This window comes from Electrona antarctica, assembly GCF_951216825.1.
Source record: "Electrona antarctica genome assembly, contig: scaffold_213, whole genome shotgun sequence".
Lineage (NCBI taxonomy): Eukaryota > Metazoa > Chordata > Actinopteri > Myctophiformes > Myctophidae > Electrona > Electrona antarctica.
Window position 1 is genome coordinate 156,336 of NW_027637035.1, and position 15,078 is coordinate 171,413.

Consider the following 15,078-nt stretch of genomic DNA (forward strand, 5'->3'; position numbering starts at 1 on the left):
ACGGACACGATCATTTTTGCATGGCCGCATGCGACCTCATCCTACGTTATAAACGATAAAATCCACGTAGGACTCGTTGTAGAACCACTAGTTTGTAAGTTAACAACAACACAGTCTGACGGGCGCCGCCATCTTGCTCAGAGTCGAGCGCTGAGCGGAGCGCAGCCTGGAGACCAGAGCCGTTTAGAGAGAGAGAGTGACGACAACATACCGTTCAGTGACTCATGAAGCTCCGTGAATAAACAGTGAACGCGGTTGTCGCAACTCTCTCATCTACACGGCGCTGCCTCCGACAGAAAGACAGGCGAACAGTTTTGAGCATGACAAACAGAGTAGACCCGATTGAATGGGAAACACACATTGTGTACTGTAACAAACGCCGACACTGTTGTATGTTGTGCGTTGTGGACCGGTGCCACCACACATTAACATGCCCCCACCCACCCCCCAAAAAAAGAAGTGCCAAAGCCAACTGCAGGGCAACAAAAAATATTAGCAACCCTAAATCTAACATCATCATCTGCTAATGATGATGATGTGTGCTGCTGTGCACAGCCTACCTCCTCCATGACTGCTTCTACTTAATCTCCAGGTTAGTTTTGTAGCATTCATTTTTATTTTGTATGTATTGTGTAATGTGTCATGAAAACAACATAAAGATTTTTAACAGTTAAAACTGGCAGAATTATTATAGATTTCATATAGCCAAAATCATATGAAATATGTATGTAGTATGAATGTAGAGGTTTTTTTTTATTATAATTTATTTTGCTAGCTTTAGTTATAATAATAATTTCTTCTTCGTTTTCTACATGAATATAACCACATTATAACCATATAAGATGAAATGGGAGTTAAATGCTGCAATTTGTAAAAATGGCAAAATATGACTCTTAAACGTCGCTGAAGTGGGACTCATCAAATGTCCCTGGGACTCATCTAAAAGACCACCCCTGCATCCCGGGACTCATTACATTGAAAACCTATTTACATCACTGCATAGGCCCTCATTTATCAACCGTGCGTACGCCAAAATATGGGTGTACGCAATTTTCGGCATTTACGATTTGCGCCAAAGCATGAATTTGAACTTGAGCCAGGACAAAAATCACGCCTGGTCGGGAGCTGTCGTACGCTTTGTCCTCACCTGTTTTTCTGTCGTAGAACAACGGAGCAGCATTGTTTGACCAGCAGCTGAGAGGCTGTCACAGGCATCTAAACATATTCACTCCTAAAATGTTTATATAAAACTGTATAGGTATGTATATGGGCTAAATGTAAAAAAGAAAAAAAAAGTAAAGGAATACATCAACGATGTGTCTTTGTGTCATATGAAATTAGTAGGAGATTTCCAACTTTACAAGCAAGCAATTAAAATTGCGCATTTAAAAACAATGTTGCAAGTTAGATGCGTAAGCCATTTAAACAGTGTTTTGCATGATGAGGGCATACATGCGAGGATTTGGGCTGTCTGTGCTGAAATATTTCCATGACGGGACGTTGGAGAGTATAGTGCAGTGCTGCAGCGCGGAGAGTCCCAACATGGGTAGGCTACTGTAGCCTAATCCAGGGGTTCTCAACCCGTGGGTCGCGACCCCTCGGGGGGGTCGCCAAATTATTTGAGGGGGTCCCCAACTTATTTTCAAAAAAAAAAAAAAAAGATTTCTTTTAAACTTTTATTTTCACGATTTTTCGTTTGGGCTAATCTACAGCAGGCCGATGTCTTTCTGGAGTTACAGTATGTGCAATCTCCTCCTCGTTTAATAAACCCGACGCGTCGCTCGAATGCCAAATGTGCCGTGCCAGCGCAAGTGGGAACGCATCGCGGTGATAGTATAGGCCAGGGTTCCCCAATAGGCGGCCCGCGGGCCATTTGCGGCCCGCGGAGCGCCCCCTTGCGGCCCGCGGAAGAATTAAAAAAAAAAAAAACATTATTGGGGAACCCTGGTATAGGCTAAGCCAGCCTGCAGCCCACCACCACCACCACTGTCCAGTGCCACTTGAGGCTACGGTTTTGGCTGCAATATTCATATAATTGACAGCAAGGCAATTTAAATAGACTGTCGAACGTGCATGGTCTATTGGTCACAGTGTCACGGACGGACCACAGTGATAGAGAGACAGATAGACAGGACAGGAGATGCACCTTGCAAAACAGCAGCGTGTGTGCGCGCCTATTTGTTATATAATTCATGGTTCACAGGTTCAGGTTTTCGTTCACTAATATATCTTGTTGTATATTAAATGAATAAAGACTTTAATAATTTAATATACAACTAACAACACAGTGACAGTTGCTTGCAAATTTCGATATGTGCGTGCGTGCGTGCGGGGGGGGGGGGGGGGTGAGGCGGGCAGCAAGGGAAGCAAAGCGAGAGGAGAAACAGACAGGGTAGTCCTACAGCTTTATTTAATTCATGCAGGTTTATTTATTTAAGATACAACAAGTTGCGTGTGCGTGCGTCTGTGTGTGTGTGTATGGGAGGGGGCAACAAGGCAACTTAGGCAAGCGAGTGAAACTTTTTTTTCCTGTAACCATGGTTTCCAGGTCGTATTGCAGTTGTTCATGTCGCAAAAACGAGGGCGAGGCTTGATTTCATAGGGCGTGCCAGATTGATTTCAGCCGTCACATTTATTACTGCTAGGAATGAAATTAGGAAGGATCAGCTGTTTGCGATCACTTTATAAATGCCGACGCGACGTGGGTGTACTACGAAACCTACACTCGAATTTGGGGCAGAATTTACACTCAATTGATAAATGAGGGCCATAGTCACCATGTACGGTTTTTAAATGTACAAATATTTATTAAAAATAAAAATGACTAGAAGTGAATGCCCTAGTACACACCTGACAAATGCAAACATTTTCATTAATCACAATTTACACATGGCAACCAAACCCAAATATAAAGCAAAGCAACTTAACAGTCTTACCTATAAAGTCAGTACACAAACATGATCAAATCTCTCACAGCACTGCCACCGGTGTGGTGCTGTGAGGACCCAACCGGTGTGGTGCTGTGAGGACCCAACCGGTGTGGTGCTGTGAGGGGGGGGGGGGTGGTGCTGTGAGGGGAGGGGGGGGGGGGGGGGGTGGTGCTGTGAGGACCCAACCGGTGTGGTGCTGTGAGGGGGGGGGGGGGGGTGTGGTGCTGTGAGGACCCAACCGGTGTGGTGCTGTGAGGGGGGGGGGGGGGGGGGTGGTCCTGTGAGGACCCAACCGGTGTGGTGCTGTGAGGGGGGAGGGGGGGTGTGGTGCTGTGAGGACCCAACCGGTGTGGTGCTGTGAGGGGGGGGGGGGGGGGGGGGTGGTGCTGTGAGGACCCAACCGGTGTGGTGCTGTGAGGACCCAACCGGTGTGGTGCTGTGAGGACCCAACCGGTGTGGTGCTGTGAGGACCCAACCGGTGTGGTGCTGTGAGGACCCAACCGGTGTGGTGCTGTGAGGACCCAACCGGTGTGGTGCTGTGAGGGGGGAGGGGGGGTGTGGTGCTGTGAGGACCCAACCGGTGTGGTGCTGTGAGGGGGGAGGGGGGGTGTGGTGCTGTGAGGACCCAGCCGGTGTGGTGCTGTGAGGGGGGGGGGGGGGGGGGGTGGTGCTGTGAGACAGCAATTATGATTGTTCTAAATGTGCTCTATAAAGTTTGATTTGATTTTGATTTGATAAAGTATAACCCCGACCCTCCCCCGAGAGCAATAGATAGTGGGCTTACCGTCCAGTGTTGCATCCTTGTTGTTGTTGCCCATCGCCAGCGAGTCCATTCAGTGGAGCGACCCTCGGCCATAGAAATGCTAATTCGTGTCTTTGATGACATGTGGCCATCAGTGATCACCTATACTCGCCTGGGTGACATCAGTCAGTGTATTTGGAGCAAGAATGGAACGTGTGTGTCAGACAGTGCATGCACTGATGACCGGAGATACAAGGGACTTTGTAAGCAGAGTGAAAGAGAAGAATCCTGACGGCAATTGATTGAAATAGCCTATGTATTAACGGTTTGCAGAATTACAGTACATTTCAAGCACAAACTCAATACAAAGACTGTTAACTGTCACATCGTGAAGCACTGGTTAACGTTGCTTGCCAAGCATCATACTTTATAAAAGCAAGCCTGCAAAACGCCAACATGCTGCTGTTGGACACCGAAGTCCGGTGGCTCTCCAGAGGAAACGTTTTGTTGCGTGTATATTATCTTATCAACGCCGTCTGTCTGCAGAGCAATCAAAATATGCAGAACTGTTTGCCTATGCGGTCTGGTGTGCAAGACTATCAAGCATGGCTGATAGTTTAACCATCTGAATGAAATGAACAGGCGAATACAAGGAAGAAATGAGAACCACAGTTAGGACTTACTGCACACATTTCGGTCCAAACTCGCCCCCTGGCGGCAGATTGTAGATAAGGCCAAGCTTGAGATCTGCAGACCATTTGAACGTGTCGTTCATGTGTATGTTCAAGGTTTCTTTATTATTACATCAAGGCAAAACAAGTTGTACGTTAAAAAAAACAATTAAAAAAAAATCGTTTAAACAGAGTCACTGTCTATGTCCACTTATTTATCTTTAAAGTTATTTGGTAAATGCTAATGCTGTCATAAATGTTTGCATGTTGTTTATTCACTGTAGCCTAAGTATACCTATTGGGTGTTTGATCAAAGAGGTGTTACTGTGTGTGCGTGTATATCTAGGTGTGTCCTGGGACTTTTAGGCCATGAAAAGTGTGCCCTGGCATAACAAAAGGTTGTGAAACACTTACTCTATTCTCATGGAATAAATGGATGATCAAATGTAGGAGTTTTAACGATAACTAATTGTAACTAGGGCCGTAGGGTTAGCATGCCAGGCTAAGACGTAGGGTTAGCACAGGGGCTAATACGTAGGGTTAGCACAGGGGCTAAGACGTAGGGTTAGCATGTGGGCTAAGACGTAGGGTTAGCATGTCAGGCTAAGACGTAGGGTTAGCATGTGGGCTAAGACGTAGGGTTAGCATGTGGGCTAAGACGTAGGGTTAGCATGTCAGGCTAAGACGTAGGGTTAGCATGTCATGCTAAGACGTAGGGTTAGCATGCCAGGCTAAGACGTAGGGTTAGCATGTCAGGCTAATCGGTACATGGCGGCTTCAGCTGCAGAACGTCACTAAGGTTATGATCCAGCTTATTGATCATGTCAATCATGAATGAACTGGCCTTGTTTCCCTTTTTACGCACCATGTCGATAACGTGGCGTGCTTTGTTTTGTGTGAGCTTTTCCGTCATGGCGGTGTCCAATTCTTCCCCAGAGATGACCTTCTTATCCAGAAGTTCGTCCAGCAGTCCATTCAGGGTTGGCTCTGAGATTCTTTGGATGAACTCCTTCCTTGCAGACATCAGCCTGTCCTCTGCTCCTGCTGTGACCATCGGGGTCAGATGTTGCTGAGTTGCAGAAGCACCTTGAAGAAGGAGGATTCATTTTAGCATTAAAGGTGTAACTATTAAATGGCCAAGATATTAAAGCACAGTTATATTTTGGTAGGCTTGGGTTGTATAGTCACATTGTCTTAAATAATGGAACTAGTCCAACTGGTGAGATCTCTTACTCTGTTGGTCCGGTGATTAGAAATTAATCATCTAAAAATAGTCTCCTCATTGACTTACATTTTAAGTAAATCAGCTCTCAAAGTCACTGTTTTAGCACACAAAGCAAGGCAAAGACAGATTATACCAATGTCTAACATCACAAAACCCTGAACTGCTTTTGTTGTTCTTTATTTTTTATGTTTATTATTCCATTTGAAGATCCAGATCCATGGATACAGACATAGCTAAATCAATATGAAATTTCATTCTATTTTTTTCTTCTAAAAAGACAAAAACAAAAAAACGTACTGGGTTTTGTGATGTTATACATCGTCACAAGGTTGTATTTGCCATCATTTATGTGTTAATTAAAAGTGTGACTTTGAGAGCCTTTGATGTAAGTCGACGAGGAGACTGTTTCTGGATTATGTATAATCAACGAGAACATTTGAATAGTTCCATGATGACGAGCCAAGACAAACACAGTTTGAAATATATCCACTGTGGAGGTGGTTTCACGTTTCTGCATTTTAAAAAGGAAGGCACATCTGGTCAAATGTTTTGACATTTTCTGCAGGGAGTATTGTTGTGTGCACGGCACCTTACTTTACACCAACTGGAATTATTGTCAGTAGAAATAGAAGCTTTGGGTTTTAACATAATGTAATATAAAGTAATGACATGAAAGTGGACACATCGTCAGTATAAATAGTAGCATCGTGATCACATGTTTTGAAAGAGTAACATGGTTTCACTCACGTTTCTGTTCTGCCTCCATCTGCCTCTGGCTCTGGGTGATCTTCTCCAGTTCACTCTTCATTTCTTTCATTTGAGCTGCGAGCATGTCTGCGTGGTCACTCTGGTCCTGGGTCAGTTTCTGCTGCTCTCTCTTGCTCTCCTCCATCGCTGTGATGGAGTTCTGCAGTTCTCTCTCTCTCTCCTTCATTTGAGCCGTCAGCTTCTGGACTTGGTCGCTCTCTAAAGTTGGAAGAAAAATGTTAAGTTGTTAAGCCAAACAAAAAGAAAACTGCAGAAGAACCTAAGTCCTAAAGACCCAAATCGCTGCTCTGCGTCACATTTAACATCCTTGAGAGGATAATCCAACGCCGCATAGAGCCACACCTTCAGAGGGAACAGGATGGTTTCTAGTGTTGGAGCCACAGCTTCCCGAGGGGGAATCGAACCCAGGACCTTCTAGCTGTGAGGCGACCTTCTAACTGTGCCACCGTGCTCCCAGGAAGCAACTTTTCAATCTACTGCAGCTGTGTGGTGAAAATAAATGTTTTGCCTTAGTCTGCGAGTGGAGTTGCACTGCATATGCGCAGCATGCGCCGCCCACCAACGCTGTATTAAAATACCGTAAGCACGGAAATCTCACGGTATCAACAGCGTGGCTGTTCCTGTCGCGGTATTACCGAAATGAGGTATACCGTGGCATGCCTAACTACATTACATCACACACTAGACACAATGTTCAATGAACTGATTCACTACATTACATTAGGGAACAATCTGAAAATATGACTCAATTCAATGTCTTCAGTTGACAACTTAATTCAGTACATTGAGTATGCTAACACAAATGCTGTAATAATAGTTTGATTAACATTATAAAAAGGAGACTAACCTGCAACCTGCACTGCAACTTCATTAGTGAATCCAGCAGAGGGGCTCGGCTTTGCTGCTGTTGCACTGGACACTTCACTCTGTATGGAGGCAGAAATACATTACTGATGTTTCACTGGACACTTCACTCTGTATGGAGGCAGAAATACATTACTGATGTTTCACTGGACACTTCACTCTGTATGGAGGCAGAAATACATTACTGATGTTTCACTGGACACTTCACTCTGTATGGAGGCAGAAATACATTACTGATGTTTCACTGGACACTTCACTCTGTATGGAGGCAGAAATACATTACTGATGTTTCACTGGACACTTCACTCTGTATGGAGGCAGAAATACATTACTGATGTTTCACTGGACACTTCACTCTGTATGGAGGCAGAAATACATTACTGCTGTTTCACTGGACACTTCACTCTGTATGGAGGCAGAAATACATTACTGATGTTGCACTGGACACTTCACTCTGTATGGAGGCAGAAATACATTACTGCTGTTTCACTGGACACTTTACTCTGTATGGAGGCAGAAATACATGAACACATTACTGATGTTTCACTGGACACTTCACTCTGTATGGAGGCAGAAATACATTACTGATGTTTCACTGGACACTTCACTCTGTATGGAGGCAGAAATACATTACTGATGTTTCACTGGACACTTCACTCTGTATGGAGGCAGAAATACATTACTGATGTTTCACTGGACACTTCACTCTGTATGGAGGCAGAAATACATTACTGCTGTTTCACTGGACACTTCACTCTGTATGGAGGCAGAAATACATTACTGATGTTTCACTGGACACTTCACTCTGTATGGAGGCAGAAATACATTACTGATGTTTCACTGGACACTTCACTCTGTATGGAGGCAGAAATACATTACTGATGTTTCACTGGACACTTCACTCTGTATGGAGGCAGAAATACATTACTGCTGTTTCACTGGACACTTCACTCTGTATGGAGGCAGAAATACATTACTGATGTTGCACTGGACACTTCACTCTGTATGGAGGCAGAAATACATTACTGCTGTTTCACTGGACACTTCACTCTGTATGGAGGCAGAAATACATTACTGCTGTTTCACTGGACACTTCACTCTGTATGGAGGCAGAAATACATTACTGATGTTGCACTGGACACTTCACTCTGTATGGAGGCAGAAATACATTACTGATGTTGCACTGGACACTTCACTCTGTATGGAGGCAGAAATACATTACTGCTGTTGCACTGGACACTTCACTCTGTATGGAGGCAGAAATACATTACTGCTGTTTCACTGGACACTTTACTCTGTATGGAGGCAGAAATACATGAACACATTACTGATGTTTCACTGGACACTTCACTCTGTATGGAGGCAGAAATACATTACTGCTGTTTCACTGGACACTTTACTCTGTATGGAGGCAGAAATACATGAACACATTACTGATGTTTCACTGGACACTTCACTCTGTATGGAGGCAGAAATACATTACTGATGTTTCACTGGACACTTCACTCTGTATGGAGGCAGAAATACATTACTGATGTTTCACTGGACACTTCACTCTGTATGGAGGCAGAAATACATCGTCAGTGTGGCACGTCATCCAGTGCCTTCCTTCCTTAAAAGGGCTTAAACGTTAGGCAAAATTACACGAAATTTGGAGATATGGTAGATAGAGGGCCATGCCAAACGGTGAGGATGCGAAGCCCACAACCATTGGCCAAAGGGTGGCGCTATATTGAAAATGCAAACTTTGACCAGGCATAGCTCATGAACCGTTTGACCGTCGGCAATGAAACCTCGACACACATATGCGTCTCCTCATGCTGAACAAGTTATGTGCTGTTACTTTTGACCTCTGACCTCTAGATCACCCGCCATTTTGAATTATATGAAAATCAATTAAAATGCATCTCCTCCCAGGATCTTTGATCAAAATGCACGAAAACTTCTACACGTGAACTTTCGACCTATACGGACATGGGAAAGTATAGTACGTTTTTAAAAATAAAAAATAAAGGTTTTATGAGCCAATGAAAATTGCCGTTTTGTGAAATTGTGTCTTTACTTTGTTCTGTTGTAGTGCCTGTGGCTTTGCTGACCTCTGCTGGTCTAAAGTGCCTATAAGTGCCTTAGTCTACGGACCCCCATTTAATGGCATTTCTATCTCTGGGACCAATAATAGAAGACTCCCTACACTAAAGCTGTGGAAAGAATAACATGAGGAATACATACATTGATACAATTACAGATTATATCCCATCGCTAATTCGTTATTCTCTCAAAGGTTTTACCTCAACAAGATCTGAGTCAGGCTCTGTGTTTGGAAGACTCTGCTCTTCTGGGAGGGATGGCGTAGTCTGGCCTACAGACAATCAATACATATAGTTGCATTACACTGTAGTCTGGCCTACAGACAACAATACATATAGTTGCATTACACTGTAGTCTGGCCTACAGACAACAATACATTATAGTTACATTACACTGTAGTCTCACCTACAGACAACAATACATTATAGTTACATTACACTGTAGTCTGGCCTACAGACAACAATACATATAGTTACATTACACTGTAGTCTGGCCTACAGACAATTAATACATAGTTACATTACACTGTAGTCTGGCCTACAGACAACAATACATAGTTACATTACACCGTAGTCTGGCCTACAGACAATTAATACATAGTTACATTACACTGTAGTCTGACCTACAGACAATTAATACATAGTTACATTACACTGTAGTCTGGCCTACAGACAACAATACATAGTTACATTACACTGTAGTCTGGCCTACAGACAACAATACATAGTTACATTACACTGCAGTCTGGCCTACAGACAACAATACAGATGTGAGCATTAGTGAATAGTGACAGTAGAGGTCAGATGAATGTGCTGCCTTTGAGTTCCCTTATGTAAAGTGGGCATGCATCAGGTAGTTATGACTACTGTAGCACTGGCTTTAAATCCATGCATCAGGTAGTTATGACTACTGTAGCACTGGCTTTAAATCCATGCATCAGGTAGTTATGACTACTGTAGCACTGGCTTTAAATCATCACTTGATTCCGACTTTGTCAGTGAACATGCTGTTTTTGAAATTATTTGATTGATCCCTAAGACATTTAACGTTAAATATGTTGTGTGTATTGGTTGACAGACCATCTTTTTTCCACTCTTAACTCCCTCACAAGTTAACCCTCCCCCTCCTCTCCCACACACACAAATGACAACCCACCTCATCTCCTAACCTAACCATAACCGCAAGCACCGGGTCAGACATGCGGACGCATGTCAGACTAATGCCCTGTCTGAATTACATGCGGTCCCCCCCCCCCACACACACACAACACATTCACGCACAACGCACGCACGACGCACGTGTGATAATAGTTTGAATGATATTATAAACTAGACTAACCTGCAACCTGCATCACACCTCCAGTATTCAATCCAGTAGAGAGTCTAGCTGCTGCTGTCACCCTGCTGGACTCGTCACGCTGTATGTAGAACAAAAGAAGATTTATTTATATCTATTTACAATCAGTTTTAAAATACAACGTAATGTTTTCATCTAGTATTGACCATCCACCTCTGGGGTAGTTCTGATAGTTTGTTAAAAGAGCCGAAATGTCGTTGTTAAAAGGTTCTCCAACAGACAAGATGAGAATGATTTGGGGAAGACACTGTCTGACAAAATGTGGGGTTCCATCCTCACTTCTATATGTGTGTCTATGTGGGGTTCCATCCTCACTTCTATATGTGTGTCTATGTATCGTTCCATCCTCACTTCTATGTGTGTCTATGTATCGTTCACAATGTGGGGTTCCATCCTCACTTCTATACGTGTGTCTATGTATCGTTCACAATGTGGGGTTCCATCCTCACTTCTATACGTGTGTCTATGTATCGTTCACAATGTGGGGTTCCATCCTCACTTCTATACGTGTGTCTATGTATCGTTCACAGAGTGATGAAATGTGGGGTTCCATCCTCACTTCTATATGTGTGTCTATGTATCGTTCCATCCTCACTTCTATGTGTGTCTATGTATCGTTCACAGAGCACACATTTCCAAAGCTAAACTTTCCAGATCAAATCGCTGAATTACAGTTGTTGTAGCCTATTTTAATTCTCAACTCACAATATCTCAACTCACAATATCTTTGTTAACTGCTTATATTTAGTATGGCCTCTTGTTGTTGTTGTTATTATTTCACTATGAATGTTCAATCACTTATTCACAATCATATCTGACTCCTCCTGCCCTGGGTAAAAAATAAATAAAAAAATACAAATATTTTGAAAACAGGACAATTTACAACCACGCCATCAATATTATTAACTATCATTTATACTAATTGATAAGCATTATGTCTGGGTTATGGGCGATCAATTCATGATAAACTTAACAGTAAATAGATTTGGAGGGAATGATCAGTAGTCTCTCAGGAACCATATGCGTTTGTTATATGTATATATATAAATTGACTGTACATTTTGTCTGTTATTATAAATGTTTTGTAAAGAAGTAGAGTTTGTAAAGTTATACTCTATCAAAGGTGTAGCTTTTATAGGACTGTCAATTCGTTAATGAAAAGCTCCATATGAAGCTTGACATAATGAATAAATGTAAATATTAAATAAAGTTCAGAGAAATATAAAGTTCTCTGAGTAGATAATGAATTAGTCGTGCTGTATATAAGACGTGTTAGACAAACCCTCAGACAGGTCATTAGGTCCAGTGTCTGCGTCTCCACAAACTATACAACTTCCTCTCTCATCTCCTCTGTCTTCTTTTATTCTTCTCGTCTATTCCATTCTAACTCAATTTATTTTATTTTGTTTTTATTTTATCTTTTCTTATCTCTCTACTCTCATCTGTACCCGTCTTGTGTTTTACACTTACTGCTAGACATCTGAATTCCCCCACAGGGATTAATACATTATCTTATCATTCTTCAGCAGTAAATGTTTTATTTATTTTCAGTCTTTCAAACAGTGTCATGTTTGTCTCATGTCCCACCTTGAAGTGTCCTCCGTTCCTCGTCACCATGTCTTCTGTTTTCTCCATCAGCGGTGTTACCTCTGAAATGTCCCAGTTGAGACCATGTAGAACATGGTACCTGTAGCCACATTTCTCCAGGATCCACCTCAGAGGTTCTCCTTCAGACTCGATGTACTCCTCAACACGTCTCCCTCCCAGCCAGAATCCCCACATGAACAGAACCAGAGCGTGTCTCCAGACTGTGTCCCCCAGCAGCTCCATGTGTTCCTCCACTGATCTCCTGTCAGCTTCACAGAAACTGGACTTGACAGGAACCATCACCAGGACAGCGTGGGGTCCAGGAGAACACAGAGTCACACCGTGTAGAAGGACGTCTTTGGTCTTCTGGGATGGAGGTGTAGTCGACCAGTCTGGACACATCACCACACTCACTGTTCTGTCAGCAACTCGTCTCTGTTGTCTGACACATTCTGTCAGTTTAGGCTGGGTTTTAAACTCCTGGAATATGAGGTTTACTCTATAATATTAGTCATAGTAATAATAATGTGCTTTTTGGATCAGCTATGCCGCGTTTGCTCATGATGGGCGTGGCCGCATAGCGTGAAAAAAACATTGACTACGCGTGCACGAAACAAGCACTAGTTTAGTCACGACTGGTGTGTCGTAGCCCAACAGCCCATTTTCTACTCTTTTGTAAAGCTTTTTAAAATGATTAAAATAGCCAATCTACATCGACACGTTGTGAGCTTGTAGATCGGTTATATTACTATATATTCTTTCAAAATAGTAAAGAAATGGCCAAAACGTTTAGTCATAAGGGGTAAATCTGTGAGAAAGGCTCTGAAGGGTGTAATGCCCTATTTCATGTTTTGGCTTTTCGAAAATAGCAGATCATCATCTAAAAGCTCACAATGTGTCCCTATAAGTGACAGGTTGTGAGCAATATAGTGACGGGGGGGGGGGGGGACGGGGGGGTATGTAAAATGATTAGGACACCAGGGTGGAAGTGGTTCAACATTCATGACAGCAGATACTTTCACATTATCATCATAAAACATTTATATTAAATGTCTTTAGTGTTTACTGTGAGATAATTCATTATAACATCTCATTCAGATCATAATTATTACTCACCTTGTATGCAGTGTCTGTAAACACATAGTGGTACAGAAGGAGGTTTCCAGCTCTGTTCCTGTCATACTGCTTCCCTCCAGCCAACACCAACCTGACATCTGATAGACTGTGACGTTCTCCTGACACACACACACACACACACACACACACACACACACACACACACACACACACACACACACACACACACACACACACACACACACACACACACACACACACACACACACACACACACACACACACACAAAGTGACTATTAATGACTAACCAACGTATAACATATGGAACATGTTGCAGTGGGACCTCTTGGAACCCCCTCAAGGACCCCTGGGGGTCCCCGGACCCCACTTTGAGAACCACTGGTGTAAAGTAACTAAGTACATTTACTCAGGTGATGTACTTAGTGAGTACACATGTGAGGTAGTTTTACTTTACCATTTTGATACGTCATACTTCTACTCCACTACATCTCAGAGGGAAATATTATACTTTTACTTCACTACAGTTATTATTTTACAGCTTTAGTTACTGGTTACTTTGTTCAAAAATAGCCGATCTACAAGCTCTCAACGTGTTGCGATGTGACACATTGTGCTACTTAACACTGGTGAAATTCAGCGTTATATGAATTTAGAGTTATATGAATTATTAATAACATTAATTCATTAACATTGAGAATACAAACCAAAAATCAATAAAATATTTACATAAATAATTTATGAGTTGCTGCTTTACTGATGTTACTCTCAGTTCCTCTAATCTACATTTAGATGTAGTCAGACAGACAGACAGACAGACAGACAGACAGACAGACAGACAGACAGACAGACAACCTTCAGGCAGAGTGTTCAGAGCGGTCAGTTCCCTGGTCAGTGTCTGGACACGTTCCTCCATCTTCCTCTTCCTCGCTGACCTCTTCTCACAAACGTCTCCATCAACTTCACAGTGTCCACCTGTGTTTCCTGACATCATCTCATCTATCTTCTCCAGAAGCTGTGTGACCTGACTGACATCTCTCTTCTGGTTGTTGAAGACATGGTACCTGTTCCCACATCGTTCAACAAGCCAGCGGAGGTCTTCTCCTTCAGCCTCAATGTGCTGCTCAATGCTTCGTTCTCCCAGACGGTCTCCATAGGTGAACAGAACTATAGAGTGACTCCAGAGGCTCTGTGGCAGAAGGCTCATGTGTTCCTCTAATGCTACTCTCTGTGCTTTGGTGAATGCTGAATGAAGAGGAACGGCCAGAAGGACAGCATGTGGTCCAGGAGGACAGAGAGACACACTGTCCTGGATCTCCAGTCTGTCCATCTCTGAGGTGTCCTGTAGTGGACGGTTGTAGTACCAGCCTGGTGAGTCCACCACTGTCACATGTCTCCCTGCCACGCTGCCCTGTCTCACCTCACACTGCACTGACCTCAGTTCAGTTTGAAAACCACCTCCTGTCAGAATGGTGTTTCCTGCTGAACTCTTCCCAGAGTCCATCCTTCCCAACACCACAATCCTGAGGTTGGTCCGTCCTGTCAGAGAAAACATTGTTTACTTTCACTTTGTTTAACAACATCTTCAACGTTTTTGTTGTTTTAAAAGCTAAAATAGCCGATCTACAAGCTCATATTGCTTCTCAACATGACACATTGTGAGCTTGTAAATCAGCTGTTTTCACATTTGTCACATTACAAAATACATTGTTGCTGTAATATAACGACCTGCTTCACACTACAGTAGTGAA

General features: G+C 43.0%; 1 protein-coding gene across 2 annotated transcripts in view; it reads right to left on the reverse strand.

The window, feature by feature from the left end:
* LOC306919220 (uncharacterized protein) overlaps positions 1 to 14,669 on the reverse strand; it is a 49,751-nt gene extending 35,082 nt beyond the window's left edge. Inside the window, exons 1-8 of one of the 2 annotated variants that reach the window (XM_079532041.1) lie at positions 14,183 to 14,669; positions 13,348 to 13,466; positions 12,232 to 12,711; positions 10,627 to 10,705; positions 9,489 to 9,559; positions 7,184 to 7,262; positions 6,316 to 6,534; positions 4,646 to 5,429 (exon numbers count right to left, since the gene is read on the reverse strand). In XM_079532041.1, the coding sequence (XP_079388167.1) occupies positions 5,101 to 5,429; positions 6,316 to 6,534; positions 7,184 to 7,262; positions 9,489 to 9,559; positions 10,627 to 10,705; positions 12,232 to 12,711; positions 13,348 to 13,466; positions 14,183 to 14,657 (1,851 nt within the window). In that variant the 5' untranslated portion in view covers positions 14,658 to 14,669 and the 3' untranslated portion in view covers positions 4,646 to 5,100. Of the gene's footprint in view, positions 1 to 4,645; positions 5,430 to 6,315; positions 6,535 to 7,183; positions 7,263 to 9,488; positions 9,560 to 10,626; positions 10,706 to 12,231; positions 12,712 to 13,347; positions 13,467 to 14,182 lie in introns of those variants that run through there. The other variant, XM_079532040.1, reaches the window with a different exon arrangement.
* Positions 14,670 to 15,078: the final 409 nt, after the last annotated feature.